This window comes from Manis pentadactyla, chromosome 10 (assembly GCF_030020395.1).
Source record: "Manis pentadactyla isolate mManPen7 chromosome 10, mManPen7.hap1, whole genome shotgun sequence".
NCBI lineage: Eukaryota > Metazoa > Chordata > Mammalia > Pholidota > Manidae > Manis > Manis pentadactyla.
In genome coordinates, this window is record NC_080028.1 from 33209330 (window position 1) to 33227978 (window position 18649).

Below are 18649 nucleotides of genomic sequence, written 5' to 3' on the forward strand. Positions count from 1 at the left end.
ACTGCCTTTCCCGTGCCCCACCCCTACATCATGTATGCTAATCATAATGCCCCTTAATCCCCTTATCCGTTCCTTCCCACCCATCCTCCCCAGTCTCTTTCCCTTTGGTAACTGTTAGTCCATTCTTGGGCTCTGTGAATCTGCTGCTGTTCTGTTCCTTCAATTTTTCTTTGTTCTTATACTCTGCCGATGAGTGAAATCATTTGATACTTGTCTTTCTCCATCTGGCTTATTTCACTGAGCATAATACCCTCTAGCTCCGTCCATGTTGTTGCAAATGGTAAGATTTGTTTTCTTCTTATGACTGAATAGTACTCCATTGTGTATATGTGTCACATCTTCTTTATCCATTCATCTACTGATGGACACTTAGGTTGCTTCCATTTCTTGGCTATTGTAAATAGTGCTGCAATAAACATAGGGGTGCATATGTCTTTTTCAAACTGGGCTCCTGCATTCTTAGGGTAAATTCCCAGGAGTGGAATTCCTGAGTCAAATGGTATTTCTATTTTGAAGAACCTCCATACGGCTTTCCACAAAAGTTGAATTAATTTACATTCCCTCCAGCAGTGTAGTAGGGTTCCCCTTTCTCCACCTCTTTACCAATATTCGTTGTTGGTTGTCTTTTGGATGTTGGCTGTCCTAACTGCTGTGAGGTGATATCTCATTGTGGTTTTAATTTGCATTTCTCTGATGATTAGTGATGTGGAGCATCTTTTCATGTGCCTGTTGGCCATCTGAATTTCTTTTTGGAAAAGTGTCTGTTCAGATCCTCCGCCCATTTTTTAATAGGGCTATTTGTTTTTTGGGTGTTGAGGCATGTGAGTTCTTTATATATTTTGGATGTTAACCCCTTGTCAGATATGTCATTTACAAATATATTCTCCCATACTGTAAGATGCCTTTTTGTTCTGCTGATGGTGACCTTTGCTGTACAGAAGCTTTTTAGCATGATGTAGTCCCATTTGTTCATTTTTTATTTTGTTTCCCTTGCCCGAGGACATATGTTCAGAAAAAGATGCTCATGTTTATATTTAAGAGATTTTTGCCTATGTTGTCTTCTAAGAATTTTATGGTTTCATGACTTACATTCAGGTGTTTGATCCATTTTGAGTTTACTTTTGTGTATGGGGTTAGATAGTAATCCAGTTTCATTCTCTTGCATGTAGCTGTCCAGTTTGCCAACACCAGTTGTTGAAGAGGCTGTCATTTCCCCATTGTATATCCACGGCTCCTTTATCGTATATTAATTGACCATATATGCTTGGGTTTATATCAGGGCTCTCTAGTCTGTTCACTGGTCTATGGGTCTGTTCTTTTGTCAGTACCAAATTGTCTTGATTACTGTGGCTTTGTAGTAGAGCTTGAAGTCAGGGAGTGTAATCCTCCCCTTTTTATTCTTCCTTCTCAGGATTGCTTTGGCTATTCAGGGTCTTTTGTTGTTCCATATGAATTTTAGAACTATTTTCTCTAGTTTGTTGAAGAATGCTGTTTGTATTTTGATAGGGATTGCATTAAATCTGTAGATTGCTTTAGGCAGGATGTCCATTTTGACAATATTTCTTCTTCCTATCCATGAGCATGGGATGTGATTCCATCTATTGGTATCTTCTTTAATTTCTCTCATGAGTATCTTGTGGTTTTCAGAGTATAGGTCTTTCACATCCTTGGTTAGGTTTATTCCTAGGTATTTTATTCTTTTTGATGCAATTGTGAATGGAAGTGTTTTCCTGATTTCTCTTTCTGCTAGTTCATCCTTAGTGTATAGGAATGCAACAGATTTCTGTATATTAATTTTGTATCCTGCAACTTTGCTGAATTCAGATATTAGATCTAATAGTTTTGGAGTGTATTCTTTAGTGTTTTTTCTGTACAATATTGTGTCATCTGCAACAGTGGCAGTTTAACTTCTTCTTTACCAATCTGGATGCCTTTTATTTCTTTGTGTTGTCTGATTGCTGTGGCTAGGACCTCCAGAACTATGTTGAATAAAAGTGAAGAGAGTGGGCATCCTTGTCTTGTTCCCGATCTTAAAGGAAAGACTTTCAGCTTCTTAAAACTTTATTCTGGCAGTTACCTCTGTATTTCTAAGTAACATTTCAGTGCTGTCTCTTGACCTTTTTTCAATTTGAGGCATCATTTATTGATTTTTCTACTGTAAAAGATTAGACTTTTTCCCTTACAATTCCTCCCTTAACCATATGGTCACCATACATTCTTTCCTCCCCATTGTCCCATGATTCACATCTCCCATCTCACACTCATTTGGGACTGTATGCTTCATATATTACTTTTGTGTTGCTAAGTCAGCATTCAGTGCTTACATTATTATGATTATGTAAATATTGTTTCCAGATAAGCCATTTGCTTTTTTTCATAGTTAATCCATCAATTTTATTTTCGTAGAGACAGATCTTGCTGTCATCTATCTTCCTGCATGTATCTGAGTTGACTATTTTCTTGTCCTGCCACATGCCTTCATTATCATTCTAGTGGCATTTTGGGAAAGTGTGGGGATAGATAGAAGTTTTTATTCTGCCATGTTTAATCAGAATTCTTTATCCTAACTTTTCTATATAAGGGTTGTTCCAAATTTGTACAAAGATAATTTCTATGAGGCTAAAAGATCTCAGAGACCCTAGTATTTCATCTTGGCTTTTCACCAGCAAGCTGCTCGTATGTAGAGCTCCATGAAGTATTGAAACTGGAGGCCTCCTTCCTCTGGGTGGGTCTGGGAAGAGCTCTACCTCAGCTCTGTTGGCAACTCTCCACTCTTTAAAAGTGCCCTTAGAGGTCAGTGGTGACATCTTTTCTTGGGCCCACATCTTTTGCTTTAGGACATTATTGCAACTTCTGTTTTTGATGGCATTGGTATAAACATTCCATTCTGCCTTTGTGTATTGAGATTATTTGTGACCTTTGTGTATTTGTTTTTCTTCCTTCATCCTTTGATTTTGCTCTACTTTCTGTACATTTAAATCTGTTTGTCTCCTGCTTCAGAATAGCACCTCACCTTTCACGTATTCCCTCTTGGCCTAGGTTTCCATATTAATTTTCCCCAGACTCTCACCTACTGCCCTTCTAGGGATAAGACCTATTAGTTTATGAATATGGTTATGTGTTGACATTCTCCACCTTGTCATAGTAGGAAGTTGTGGCGACCCAAAGGCTTTTCCCAGACTTGGGTTTCTTTTGTAATTGCTGCTTATTTTACTAGAGGGTATTTGCTCACCAGTATTCCAGTAGCGATACGTACAATGCATGTGCCAGCTGCTCCACACCCCTGTTGTCATAGTTCTTCTAAGCTCAATCCTGCCTTTGAGATTGTGCAAGTGTATATGTGCAAGTGAGATTGGACAAGTGTATGTGACTGAGGTAAAATGAAACAAAAGAAAACCTTGGGTTTTATCTGCTCTCTAAAGCCTCTGATAACTCCTCTTGAGTATAATCTGTGACCCTATTTTTCTTAATGACCTTGTGTAGATGTATGAAAATCATGAAAGGCAAAGGCACACAGTTTCGTATAAAACTGTATGGATTAGAGATACAGAAATAAGCAGGCTTCTCAAATTAACATTTAACCATATCCTTTAAATTGGTATCTCTTCATTTTTGTCTTTGTTTTTCTCAGCCGTTCACTATCATTAGTGGGGGTGACAAGATCTCATTTGTTTATTTATTTTAACCAAAATTGGGTGCCTGGAGTGTATGAGACTCAGAGCCAATTACTGCAGGAAATATAAGATGCATTAAGAACAGACTCTGATATCAAGTTATATATATGCTGTAGTAAGAGAGATAAGATGCATACACAAATGAGGATCATAACAGATAGAGTTAAAAAAGCACTATAAGAGAGTTCTAAACAAAGTACTGTGGAAATTCAAAGGGATGTGAATATAAAACCAGATATTGAAATCAGGAATGCTATAGAATGTTTCCAACTATGTAAATATGAAGTAAGCAGTATGCCTTTTTGTGTAAGGTTATAGAGAGGAGGGAAGTGGGATCTACTTTATCTACCGCATTTTGATTTAAAAGTTCCTTCCCAAGTGAGGATCACAGCATAATGGAAAGAACATGTTATTTTTTATTCCAGTCCCAGTTCTGCTCTTTCATTTCCTACGTTTTGATAGTATTCTATTACTGTGAACTGGAGCGCACCCTGTAGTTAAATCTATCCCCACAAATCTTATCAGAAGGAAGTCCATTATCTTTCTCTTGGGGCTTCTCTTTCCTCTTAAATTGTCCAAGAACCCCCTGGGAAATGGGTAGTGCAGAAGGAGAGGTGTTCAGTGCAGTTTCCATGCCTAAAAGAGAAGAGCCCCATAGACTGCTGCTGGTTCTCAGTGCCTTATGGGATGTTACTGAAAACTGGTTCTTGCCTTGTGACCAGTAATGCTGACTTACAGGTAAGTCACGCTGGTGGAGGAACCCATTCTGCTCAGTTCAGCAAAGGACCGCACTTGGATTCTCAGGACAGAGTTCTTGTACTGTGCTCTTCAGTGTCACATACAGCAATTTTCTTGGGAAGCTCTGGGTCAGGGTCTGTTCACACACACCCTCCACCCTCCCCCGTTTCAGACCCAGAGCCCCTAACGCCCAGATGCACCTCTAGCCATCACATCAGGCAGGTGGCCCCTTTCCTGACTCCACATGCAAACACGGTCATTCCTCCTTCTCCCTGGGCAGTGAAGTTAATCACCTCTCCTTCTAAGGACGGCTGTCCTCAGTGACTCTGTGACTTTAGCTCCCATGGAAATTCCCCAAGTGATTCAAAATATGCTTCCAGGGGGCGGGAGTAGGAGTAGAGTTTCTGTTTATAATGATTCAAGGTGATTATTGACACAGTCTCACTATAGAAAAGCAGAGTGAACCTGTGATGTCCTGCTTCCTTAATGGTATCTATCAAATAGTGTTAGTGTGAAGATAAAATGAGATGATGTGATGAAAGTTTAAAGAGCCTAGAAATGTTTTTATCATTGCTACTATGTTTTCCTGTTTAAATCCCTTCAAAGGCTGTTCCTTTGACTTAAGACAAGTGACCTGACCCCACTTTTATTCTCCAGCTTTATTTTGTATCACTCCCTCTCTCCACTGTGCTTTAACCCCACCAGTCTTCCTCAGACTTGTCAAGGTTTTTCTCCCTCACTGGACTTCTACAAATACCATGCTTTTGTGTAAAGTGGCTTTTCCCCCTCTCTGTCTAGCTAAAGCCTGCATAAATGTCTCCCTTGAACAAACCTTCCCTGAAACTCACATACAAATTGAATTCCCCATTATTTGGACTGAGGGCTTTGTTCTTTTCCTTCTCAGCGCATAGCACAATGTAAAAGATCTACATGAGCTCGTGATCGCTTATTTAATATATTTCTTCTCTGGACCCCAGCACCAAGCCTTGTGAGCATGTCTGCTCTGCTCACTCTAGAAGTTGAGTTATTATGTTACTTGATTCTCAGAGCACTTCCTGTTTCACTCTAATACTCTTACAGGTGAGAATATCTGTTAAATCATACGGAGAGTTGAAAGCCTGGCTCTCTTCCATCTTCCTGAATCGAAGTTTTGCATAGTTTTATACTACCAAATATCAGCCATTTCAGGTTATCATTGTTATTGTGTTCAAACAGTAGAATCATAGAAGACTCTGATGTCTCTCTCTGTATGTACATACAGATCATTGAGAAGGAAGGCTTTGTGTTGTAGAAGAAATTAAAAGTCGTGGTTTGTCTTAAACTTAGTGGTTATAAGCCTGTAGCATCATCACTATTTAAACATAATGGTGACCCCTAGTGGATATTCTGTACAACAGACCAGAAGATCAGTAACCCCCAAACTGGCGCTGTCACTGTGTAATAATCAGCAAGTAATCATTTTCTTTGGATTTCAAGTATATTTCACACTAGAATTTAGAAGTGTTGATGATGACTTAATTTGTGAGATTAGCAGTGCTCATTCCAGCAGTTACCTGTATTTAGTGTCTTTTAAGATTACTTTGATTAATACGTAACTCTTTCTACAGACAAAAGAAATAGTAAAGAACTACAGAATACCTCATGATTACCTCATTCCAGCTACTTAAGGGATTTTATGTTCCATTTGATCCTTGTAATTATATATAAACAATTTGTACATATATATATATATATATAGTTGCAATCATTATGTGCATGTTTTAATCTTTTATCACTTGACGTTATTTCATTTAGACTTTCATGTGTCTGCATAGTCAACATATTTTTCATTTTTTGTGGCATGTAGTATCTCATGTTGGTACATATATTAATTCTGTCTTTACTTTTAGTTTCTTGGTAGTAAAACTGCGTATCTACTCAAAATATAGAAATCTCTATTTTGGGGCTCCAGGTGATTCCTGAGATCTGGTTGGAGTGTGAAACCCTGGCCAGGGAATGATTCATCTTTAAGCAGCATCTTGTCTGCCCATCTGACATTGGACATGCTGTTAAATAATGTCCTGCTGTGCTCCTGTATCCCCATATCGTGCCCTCCTCTCTTTGAGGAGACTTGGGGGTACATTGTTTCCTGCCCTTTTCCATGATGAATTAACTTGCCTGGCAAGTAAGCTAAAGTGGAAATAGCCTTCCAAAATTATTTTAATCCATGCAGAACATAGTTTCCTCCCCCTCACCTCCAGATATGCATTGATTTGCCGATTGCTTTTGGTCAAAGAAAAAGGAGACAATTGATTTTAGAAGATTAGGAAATCCTGGTCATCAAGTCATAGTTTATTTAGGGAGCTGAAAACTGAATATTATTTTAATTTATTTTGGTAAGCAACTGCTCAATGTGGTATGACCTTCAAAGTAAGAAAATCCAATATCATTTTTCTTCTTTACATTGAACTATTTCCTTGGTGTTCTGTAATGAACATGTGTTATTTTTGTATTCTGAAAGTAGAACTTTCTAAATTATGGAAACCCAGTAAAGCCTATGGAAAAACATGAAACATCCAAAATCTGATCACTTAGAGATAATTGTTATTAACATTTTACATCTTACTGTATTGCTTCCAGTTTTTTCAGTGCACATATAAAATATATTTGTAAATCTTATCTCTTAAAACATAAACTTCAATACATGGAAATAAAAATTTATAGAATTCATATGAATTGGAGAGTGATTATTCACATTCGAAAAGTAATCTACAGGGTTTCACTATTAAGAACCCCCTCCCTCCAATTCTACTTAAAGTGATTTAATTCCGAAGAATTCATTTTACTATTTTTTCCTTTTACATATCTTTTAGACAGACTGTTGAACCAGAAGCAGGTACACTGCACATTTGGACCAAGGCTGTCCTCTCAGAAATCCATGTCGTTGCGGCACTGTTCTTTGGGCGCCTGAGGAATGTCCACTGAACAAACCTGTCACCAACCACCTACAGAAACTGCAAATCAACCTTTTGGTTTCACTTCTTCCAAGTCACAATGAAATGTTTGTCATGATTTTAGACCCCAAAGAGACCTGGTCTGCTTGGATAGCTAAATCCCTGAGGGGACCGAAAGAAGCACTGCAGGGCGTTGTGCAAATAAATGAGGCTCCGAGAACAGTGTGTAGTGAGGCGTTTTTTGTTTTTTGTCTTCAGTACCAGTTCAGTGGATCTCTTCACTTTTGTCTGATTCTTAATTTTCATCAGATATCTGTATTTGGGTTAATATTGCCTTTTGGCTTGATATCTGATAACCTCTAGGTAATCCTGAGTGGAAATGTTCATTTTCTATAATTCTGCCTCCAACAAATGTGTCAACTCCCAGTTCCCCTGCTCCCTGTCATGTCATTGTAACCACTTTAATTCTTTAGCCTACATTATCTTCTTTCTCTTAATTAATCACCTTGAAAAATACAAAACAAAAGCAGAAATGAGAGAGGAGTAGTAAAGCATACATAAACCTTTTGTGTCCATGTTTTGTGAAATGAGAATCCATACTCATTCTTTTCATCCTTTGAATTACTAGCTAACTAATTTGGAAGCAGCATGTTTCTTAGGGTGGTTTGGTCTATCCTAGCAAATCTGCTTATTTAATTAAAAAATAATCAGTGATGGATAATTCAGTTATATATTCATTATAACCCCCCCCACACACACACACAAGGAATACAATGCTAATGTTTTAAACTTGGTACTCTTAAGTCAAACCATTTTCTCTGTGCATAGTTACAAGCAAAGTAGCTCATGTGTGCTAATCTGATTTCCTTCCTGTATTTATCATCTGACCCTGCAAATAAAAATAGCCCCTTTCTATTTTTTGTTCTCTATTTTAAGTTAATTGGAATATGTTTTAAATAATTTCTCTGGCTGAATGGCTGACAACTTTATTTGGAGGGGCTTTTTGCAGAATGTTTCACATGAAGGCAGGTGGTTTTCTCTTTTTAAACTGTTGTCTGTTCACTGTAAATCCTGAAGCATTTAGAAGCTCCTAAACTAACTTATTAATTTTGAGTGCTTTCCTCTTAAGAGTCTTGTGAGACAGGTTGAGAACTGGTGAAGTTAGACAGACCTGGGTTAAAATTGTGGCTCTGTCATTCCCTGGCTCTGTGACTTTGGATAAAATAATCCATATTTCTGAGTCCTTTTCTGTAATAAGTTGTTAGTGACAGTGCTGACTTGTAGAGTTGTTGTAAGAAATAAGTGAGATAAAATGTGAAAATTTCTATATGCACAGTGCCCAGCACAAAGCAAACACTTAAATGTTAGCTTTTGTAATTACAGCTGAGTTGGTAAGCTTTTGCTGTAAAGGGCCACATAGTAATTATTTTAGGACTGGAGGACCATATAGTCTCTGATGGCACTACTGAGCTCTGCCTCTGTAGTGTGAAAGTTCCCATACACAATATGTAAACAGATGAGCGTGGCTGTGTTCTGATAAAACTGTCAAAACAGATACGGGCTATAGTTTGTTGATTCCTGTTTTAGAGTAGTAAAACTAACAAATGGAACAAGGTATGAAAATATTAAGAACTCAGTATGGCTCTTCTGTGAAATAGATTATCAAGAAAATCAAGTTGATTAAAGACTTCCATTTACAATTCCAGACATTACATTTCAAAATCTCCATGTTAAAGTGTTCTGCTCAGTTAATATATTTTATAATAAAAATCTCAGTTACCAAAACCCATCAAAAACAACATTTCTAGATCCATGAAAGCACTTCAGTGGAGAGTGTCCTAAAATACACTCTCCCTTGACTTCTTAAAAACAGTAAATAAAAAATAACCTAACCACTAAAAAAAAACAGCCTTTTAAATTGTGTCATGAATTTGGGGCTCAGGAATTTGGCAGGGCTCCGTTGGGAGAGTCTTACACTCCACTTGGTGCCAACCGAATTTGTCAAGTGCTCTTCACTTGGTGGACGGACTGGTGCGGAGGGTGCAGGATGGTGTCACTCTGATGCCTTGGCAGGTGCAGGGCTCAGCAGGGACTGCGGACTGGAGCTCTTACTCATGGGCTCTCCAGCATTCTGCCCATTTTCTGAATGCTCTGATGTCATGATGAGTCTCAGTTCCTATAGTACCGTAATGTCCTCAGCTGTTATTGGGACTATTGCTTGCACTCCCTAAACCACTGGGCTTTCAGTCTGCTTTTTAACTTTTTGGCTTTATAAGCTGATTGTCAGCTGTGGCATGGAGCAGTGCATTTGCTGGATAGATGACATCTTACTATAGCAGGCACTTAATTTGCTGTGTGTAAACTGCCTTGCTTGGCACAACTAAGTGCTAATTGAGAAACAAAATACTCCTTAAAAAAGAAGAAAATCCTGCAATATGGATGTGACAATATGGATGAATCTGGAGGATATGATGCTCAGTGAAATAAGTCACAGCACAAATCCTGTGTGATACCATTTATATGTCGAATCTAAAATAGTCATACTCACGGTAGCAGAGAGTAGAATGCTGGTTGCCAGAGGCTGGGAGAAGGTGAAAACAGGGAGTTGCTACTCAAAGTGTAAAAAGTTTTAGTTGCAAGTTGAGTCCATTCTAGAGCTCTGCTGTACAACATCATGCCTATAATTTACAATACTGTATTATACACTTAAATTTTTGTTTAAAGGGTAATATTTCATGTTAAATGTTCTTGCTACAGTTAAAAAAATGACAGGAGCTATCACCATTTGGAAAAGAAGGCAGTAAAGTATCAGAGGTCTTTCTTCTGCTTATTTACTCCTTTCCCATATTCTTGAGAAAACTGAATTTTTGGGAAGGCAGAATAGGGGGCATGCCAGGGACTGGACAAGGACAGGTTCAGTGGCAGTTCCAGTTAGAAGAGGGCTCATAGACTCTACTTGATGCTATGTTTCATAAGAAGCACACTAGTTCTGCTGAAATGATATGTTTATTTGGAATAACTTATAGTTGGGAGGCTAAAACTACCCAAACTGTTCTTTGTACCACTGTGTAGGATTAGGGGATCAAATCCACCCCCATTCCCCTGTGCTACCTGTTCTTGGAGTCTCTGAAAGGGCCTTTTCACTTTACATAAATCTTCTTGCTATTTCTCTCCTATCACCTGTTGACAGTCATAGTTCTAAAGTGATTTTTTTTTAGTCTGGATATCTTTGCATGTATATTAGAAGTTCTGTAACCCTTTACTGTAGATAGGGGTAATAGTACCTACCTCAAAGTGTGGGAATGCTGGATAGTGCTCAGCAAACAGTAGCTGTTACTTTTATTGGATAACCATCTTCCAAACTTCCTTTTTTAGAAACTGATTCAGCAGTACAGAAAGAACATAGAAACCAGACACCTGCTTCATCTGCAGCTCAGACTTCCGCTCCTTCTAAGTACCACCGAACTCGATCTGGGGGAGCCAGGGATGAGCGATATCGATCAGGTGAGAAGGAACTGAAAATTACCAATGCAATAGTTTCTACTGACTTGTAGTGTGAACTGCGTATCCGGAGAACTTCCAGTGTTTGAAGTGCCAACAGGTCTATAGTAATTAATTCATCAGCCATTTATTGAGTACCTATGGTGTGCCAGATGTAGTAGATACTCAGTATTTGCTTGGGATATATCAGCAAATAAGAGATTTCTGCCCACAAGGACAAGGGGAGCCAGACAAGTACAAAGGCAATGTGCGCAACTAAGAAAGAAAGGGCGGTACTGGGAGGAGCTCTGTGGGCGCTGTTGGAAGAAGCTGGTCTTTCTGTGTATTTGCCAGAGCTGTTGATAAACTAGTTTCTTGGCACTGGAACAAAAACTCAACAATGAAATTTCGAATTAGTAAACCCTTAAACTTTATTTCCTCAGACCCAAAGTGTACCCCTGGGAAGGAACAGGCAACATGCTGTGGCTGACAAAGGAAGCATGCTCTTGCCATACCCTGGCCGGGACTGACAAGCAGAGAAACAAATTACAGACCCTCAGGAGGATGTGTGGTGCGGCAAGCCTGACCCATGCCCATCTACTGTCCACTGCACTGAGTCTGGATGACACATTTATTGTTTTAAGAAGTAGCAGAATTAAGTCAGAAGACTAACTGGAATGCTATTTTACTGCTCCAGATTTTTTACTCCCTTGTGCTTGCCAAGGTTGCCTTAACCTTTCGCTGAATTGAAAAGCAGGGGGTATATCACATCTTCTCAGAAACTGCTTTAGAGAATATGAAGAAAGGACATGGCTGCAGAGCCACATCAGCCTTTTTGTGGGCTGATTTTATTAGATACATATTTTTACAAGTTGGAAGGAGAGAATGAGAAGTGTTTGTTCAAAAAAAAAAGAAGTTGTAATGCACACCAGAATTTCCCCCTTATACTTAACCTGGTCTTGTGTGATCAGAGGAGGCTTTCCTACAGAGTCAGCTAAACCATGTCATGGCAGACAGCAAGAGTTAGGGAAATGGCATCAGATAGTAGACCTGAAATGAGTTCATTATGGCTAGAACTTAGAATGCAACAGCCCAGAAAGATATGGCGAATGAGGCTGGAAAAATTACCAGGGACCAAACCTTGAGGAATGTTGAATACCACTGAAGGATTTTTGGCAGAGCAGTAACATCGATTTGAGTTTGTTCTAGTAGCTTGTGCCAGCTGCAGACTCCACACTACCACTACTGTGTCCCAGTTCCTGCCACCGGGCCTACTATATGTAATAAGTAAACAGGTGTTTTGGAGAAAGGAAGGAATAAATGTAATTTATTTGTTAACAAATGAATTAGAGGGAGGTAAGGGTAGATGTGGAAAAGCGTATCAGGAGCTCCTATTTGTTGCTAAGACCCAAACCTGATTTCCCTGGCACGTAGTGTTGCCTTTTGAGGCTGGTGTCCAGGTACAGCGGCATCAGGTTCCAAGTAGTCCAGAGAGGCTTAAGCCTCTACAGTTCTCATCCCTGGCCTTCTTCTCATCCCTGGAATTGTTTTGTTTGTTTGTTTGTTTTTACAGCAAATAATAAAAGGATTAGGAAGGAACCAAAAAGATGATTCTCTACATCCTAGGTCCAGGTTTACCACATACAGAATAAAGTTTTATGGGCTCAGTCAGTAGTGTAAAATTTTGACCTTCACCTACTAAAACTCATCTGTTTATCCAGCCCCTGTTCTTTTACACTAATTCTTTCAGATTTACCCACACAGCAGAAAGTATATCACATATCTGATATGTGGATCAGATACTGTTTATCAGACTGTGGATTCTCTTTTTTTTTTTTTTCATTTTTTTATTTTGGTACCATTAATCTACAATTACATGAAGGACATTATGTTTACTAGGCTCCCCCCCTTCACCAAGTTCCCCCCACATCCCCGGTCACAGTCACTGTCCATCAACATAGTAAGATGCTGTAAAATCACTACTTGTCACCAAGTTCACAGACTGCGGATTCTCTTGGTTAGGTTGCATGGGTATTGAAGAAGGTTTAATAGTGGGGTTTTGGATATTTATCTCACTGGGACTTTTTTTTAGGGTAGTAGCAAAAAGGCCAGAGACAAAAGTAAGGAAGAAAAGGTGATTTAAACACTGTGAAGATATTTAAAGCTACGCAAGTGTTGAAATACTGTCATGAGGGGGAACATGAAAGAGGAGGCATGCAAGCATGGATTTGGGTGAAAAATCAGTTTTCAATACATTAGGAATTGCTCGACTCAGTAGCAAAGGAAATCTCAGCACATTCTGAGAATTGTAGCTTCTATAAGTAAGAAGAAACCAACAACAGTAGCAGAAGTAGAGCAAATAAGTTGAAGAAATTTAGGAAAGTTGAACTTCACCTTTTTGCCACTCCATTTCAGGAAGGGTTCTGTTTACATGTCACATGCAAACTAGACTAAGAATATAGGGTATGTTTAGTAAAAATTACAAGCATTCAGAATAAAGTGATGGGTACACAGAAAGGATTTAATATGGATATCAGTGAGTATAACTGGAAAATTCTCTTACTTGATGGAGGCTTATTAACACCTATGATATTTCAACCAATCATAATAAACTCTAAATAGGCTTATTGTTTCATGTTTCAGACATTGTGCAAAGAATTTATATTTATTCAGAGTTCAGATCATCTGACCCGATTCTGTTGTTTGAGCTTAGCCGAGAATGTCTGACATTTCAAATACACTTATTCAGTACCTCATTTTCCTGCACATCAAGGCATGCCGTACCTTTCTACACCCAAGTGTTATGGTCACATTTGTAGAAAATACACAGTTGATGCCTAAAATGAAAAGTGATCTGATTGATGGTAAGTCATTCTGACAACTCCTTTAATGTTAATCTTTTGAGCAATTAGCTACTTCAAACAACAAAAACAAAACAGGACTTTTAAAAGGAGAATTTGTATCACTTTACTCAGCTCAAACATTAGTGCTGGGAAATGACACCCAGGTTTCATGTGTTCTGGCAGGGATGTCCAGTGTCAGTCGTGTCTGGGGACTGAACTTTCTAAGTGATTTCTTTATCAATGATCAAGATGAATTGTATGCTGGTGAATGAGTCAAATCCTGTTAAGAGAGGTGCCTGTTCTTATCAATACAGTAACTGTCAACACCTCCTTTTGACATGGGCCAGAACTTATCGTGTTGGAAAATAGATGGGTGGTTTGATTAGTTTTATGGTCTGATGCTGTGAATTCTTATGGCAAAAAACAACACAACATGCTCCATAATTATTAATTATCCAAATGTTATGGGCCTTCTAAAGCTTGATTAAACAAGAATAATTTCCTAGTTTAGCAAGGTTTCTATCACATGTTTCATATCTCATGCAAGCATACTTTTGGAAATGTAATATTTTTTGATCAGTAAGTGTGAGCATTTGATTTGCTGCTGTTCTGTTGCTGAGAAAGTGCTTTTCCTCAGTATAAGCAGTTAATCGTTTGTTTTCAAGACAGCTAAGAACTGTAATTCCATCTACATAAGAAGGACACTTTCCACATTTTAGCTATCTGAAACCAGAATATGTTCTAATATATGATGACAACATCATCGGTTCAGTAAAATGTGACAATCTTGCTTCAACTAAATAAACTTCAGGGACACTAAAATGGCACAGTAAAAATAGAGGCAGCATGAAATTATTTCATTTCAGAGCCAAAAGTAAGTTGTACTGTGGTCTTAAAAGTAACAGTACAACAGTTTGGCAGTATCTTTTAAACTTCAAATATTCATACACTTTGACCCAGAAATTGCACCTTTAGGAATTTATTTTATACAAACACCTAACAGATGTACACAAAGATACATATACAAGAATGTTTGTTGTAGTATTGTTCATAACAACACAGTGGTTAAATAAGTTATAGTAGGTCTACCAATGGAATTCTATGAAAACTGATTTTAAAATTCTGTGAAGGTTCATAGAAAGCAATGAGATAGATTTATTTGTGCAGATATGGAGAGATGTACAAAATATATTTTTAGGAAATAAATGCAAGATAGTACATAGCATATAATCCAATTTTTGTAAATTATTAATAATAGTTACATAAATTGTTAGGTTTACAAATACTGAAATCTATGTTTAGTATGTACTAAAGTATTGAGGTGGGATTATTTTTGGGAAGTGGGTCTGGGGAAAATTTTCACTTCATCATTATGTGTTTAGATGTTTTTCCAATATGTACATTAATTTTTTTTCCCTTTGTGGTAAAATACAAAATACACATAGCAAAATACATATTAATTTTAAAGAACAATAACAAAAGTTTCTTTTTTTATTGAAATGTAATTGACACATAATAATTTTAGTTTCAGGTGTATAATGTGATTTCAATATTTGTATATACTGTGAAATGATCACCACAATTAGTCCATCTCCACATATAGTTACAAAAAAAATTTGTGTGTGTGATGAGGACTTAAGATTTACTCTCCTAACAACTTTCAAATGTGTAATACAGTATTATTAACTATAGTCATCATACTGTCATTACATCCCCATGACTTATTTTATGATTGGAAATTTGCAAAGCATAGTTTTTAAAGTGATAGCCCTGGATAAATGATTTAAAGCCTTAAGTCAATTATTCTAAATGATTTTTACTCTGAAGTACAGGTTTTTAAAAATTTTGCTATCATTAATATACAGTTACATGAGCACCATTATGGTTACTAGATTCCCCCCATCATCAAGTCCTCACCACATACCCCATTACAGTCACTGTCCATCAGTGGAGTAAGATGCTATAGAATCACTACTTGTCTTCCAAGTGCTATACTGCCTTCCCGGTGGCACCCCACCCCGCCCCCCGGCTACATTATGTGTGCTAAATGTAATGTCCCTTTTCCTCTTATCCCTCCCTTCCTACCCATCCTCCCCAGTCCCTTTCCCTTTGGTAACTGTTAGTCCATTCTTGGGTTCTATGAGTCTGCTGCTATTTTGTTCCTTCAGTTTTTCTTTGTTCATACACTCCACAGGTGAATGAAATCATTTGATACTTGTCTTTCTCCACCTGGCTTATTTCACTGAGCAAATACCCTCTAGCTCCATCTGTGTTGTTGCAAATGGTAGGATTTGTTTTCTTCTTATGGATGAATAGTATTCTATTGTGTATATGTACCACATCTTCTTTATCCATTCATCTACTGATGGACACTTAGGTTGCTTCCATTTCTTGGCTATTGTAAATAGCACTGTGATAAACATAGAGGTGCATATGTCTTTTTGAAACTAGGCTCCTGCATTCTTAGGGCAAATTCCTAGGAGTGGAATTCCTGGGTAAAATGGTATTTCTATTTTTAGTTTTTTGAGGAACCTTCATACTGCTTTCCACAATGGTTGAAGTAATTTGCATTCCCACCAGCAGTGTAGGAGGGTTCCCCTTTCTCCACAACCTCACCAACATTTGTTGTTGTTTGTCTTTTGGATGTTGGCCATCCTAACTGGTGTGAGGTGATACCTCAATGTGGTTTTAATTTGCATTTCCCTGATGATTAGCGATGTGGAGCATCTTTTCATGTGCCTGTTGGCTATCTGAATTTCTTCTTTGGAGAAGTGTCTGTTCAGATCCTGTGCCCATTTTTTAATTGGATTATTTGCTTTTTTGTTGTTGAGGTGTGTGAGCTCTTTGTATATTTTGGATATCAACCCCTTATTGGATATGTCATTTATGACTATATTCTCCCAAGTATGGTTTTTTTTTAAATGTAATGCTGGGAGCTAAACACAATGCTAACTCCCTGTCACCTTAATTGAGAATTTTTTCTGTCTAAATCTGGAAGTGACATTTGTTAAGGTGACTGTCACTGTTGCACCACGATCATTTCATTTCTATATTAATAATCTTCCTTGAACCAAAGAACTTAGATTGATGTCAGTTCAGCTCAGCAAGCATTTCTTGTTAACTTCCTATGATTTGAGCACAATTTAGATGCTAGTGCAACACAGACGAAACACAGGAATCCTTTAAATAAGGTGGTGACAACATGGAAGAGGGGCTGACAGGAAGGAGCCTGGGCAAGGGCACTGTCAAGGGCAGGCTTCATGAAGATGGTGAAGTCTGAGCTATTTTGAAGAATGAATAGCTATTTGCTATAGAGATATTTTAGACTAAAGAAATATCATTTGTAAAGGCAGAAGAATGTGAAATGCAAAACTAAATTTTCTCCATCTGCATACAGGGTAGTGCCAAAATTAATGTGTTACCTTACTGTTCCAGAACTTAAGAGTTGCTGCCTCTTCCATATTGAAAAATGTTAAGGTGCTTGGTACCTTACATATTGGTAAAAATGGCATGCCTACTTGTTGGCTTGGAGGTAGCTCCTTTAATTGTACATCTCTACTTAATTAACTCAACCTACCCAGACATTTGCTTTTCAGTCTGTCTCTGTCTGTCTACCTGTCTTTCTATCATTCTTTTGTCTATTTATCCTAACAGGTAAGGGCACTTGGTATCTGCACCACTGGTCCTTAAAGCCCAGCTGTACCACTTATGTACTATGTCTTAAATAGTTCACAAAAACAATCTAAAAATAGGAGCAGCTACTTTAAAACTGTAAAGTAATGTTTTCCACATACCTTTTTGGGAAAGATGAAAAAAGTCATCCGTTGTCCACAGATGTGGGGAATTGGATACTCTTCCTACCTTGTTGGTAGAAGTCTTATTTTTTTTTTATTACTAATGCAGTTGGATATTTTGGAGTATATTTAGTGACCATATGTGCTTCTTTTGTAAACTATGTGTCCATTGCCTAGGCCTATTTTTTTTTTTAATTGGGTTGTTTGTTCTTTTTTTCTTTATTTATTTGCAGGAGGTTTTTTAGTCCTAAGGATGTTAATATTTAAATCATTTTAGAGGTGTTAAAGAATGCAAATAGACGAGAAATCAATTCGAGATGTAAGAATTAGAAAAGGTACATTGCAGTTGATATGATAATTTATTTAGAAAACCCAAGAGAATGGATGTAGTTCCATTTGTCTATTTTTTGCTTTTGTTACCTGTGCTTTTGGTGTCGTTTGCAAAAAATTAGTACCTGTTCCAAGGATATGAAGCCTTTTCCTCTTGTTTTCTAGTTTCAGGTCTTTTGTTTAGGTCTTTAATGTATTTTGAGTTTATTTTTGTATGTGGTGTAAGATAAGGGTCCAACTTCATTCTTCCTCATGTGGATAGCCTAGTTTCCCCAACACCATTTGTTGAAGAGACTATCATTTCCCCATTGTGTAGTCTTGACACCCTTGCCAAATACCATGTGACCTTATACGTGAGGGTTAATTTCTGAGCTATCTGTTTTGCATTGGTCTATACATCTGTCTTTATGCCAATATTATACTGTTATGGTTACTGTAGCTTTGTAATATGCTTTGAAATCAGGACATGTGAGGCCTCTAGCTTTGTTCTTCTTTCTGAAGATTGTTTTGGCTATTTGAGGTCCTTTGGCTATTTGGGGTCCTTTGAGATCACATATGATTTTAGGATGGTTTTTACATTTCTTGAAATAGTGCCATTGGGATTTTGGTAGGGATTGCACCACATCTGTAGATCATGTGGGTAGTAAGGACATTTTAACAATATTAACAATATTAGGTTTTCTGATCTATGAACATAGGATATTTTTCCATTTATTTGTGTCATCTTTAATTTCTTTCAGCAATGTTTCATAAGGTGCAAGTCTTTCACCTCCTTGATTATGTTTATTCCATTAAGTATTCTTTTTGATGCTATAGTAAATGAGATTTTTCTTTCTTTTACTTCTCAGATGGTTCAT

The 18649-nt window shown here is 37.6% G+C and overlaps 1 protein-coding gene across 4 annotated transcripts in view; it reads left to right on the forward strand.

Annotated features, from left to right (window-relative positions):
• DIP2B (disco interacting protein 2 homolog B) overlaps positions 1 to 18649 on the forward strand; it is a 251391-nt gene that overhangs the window by 133332 nt on the left and 99410 nt on the right. For all 4 annotated transcript variants that reach the window (XM_036890477.2, XM_036890488.2, XM_036890498.2 and 1 more), the window contains exon 3: positions 10721 to 10849. In XM_036890477.2, coding sequence (XP_036746372.1) covers positions 10721 to 10849 — 129 coding nt within the window. The remainder of the gene's footprint in view (positions 1 to 10720; positions 10850 to 18649) is intronic.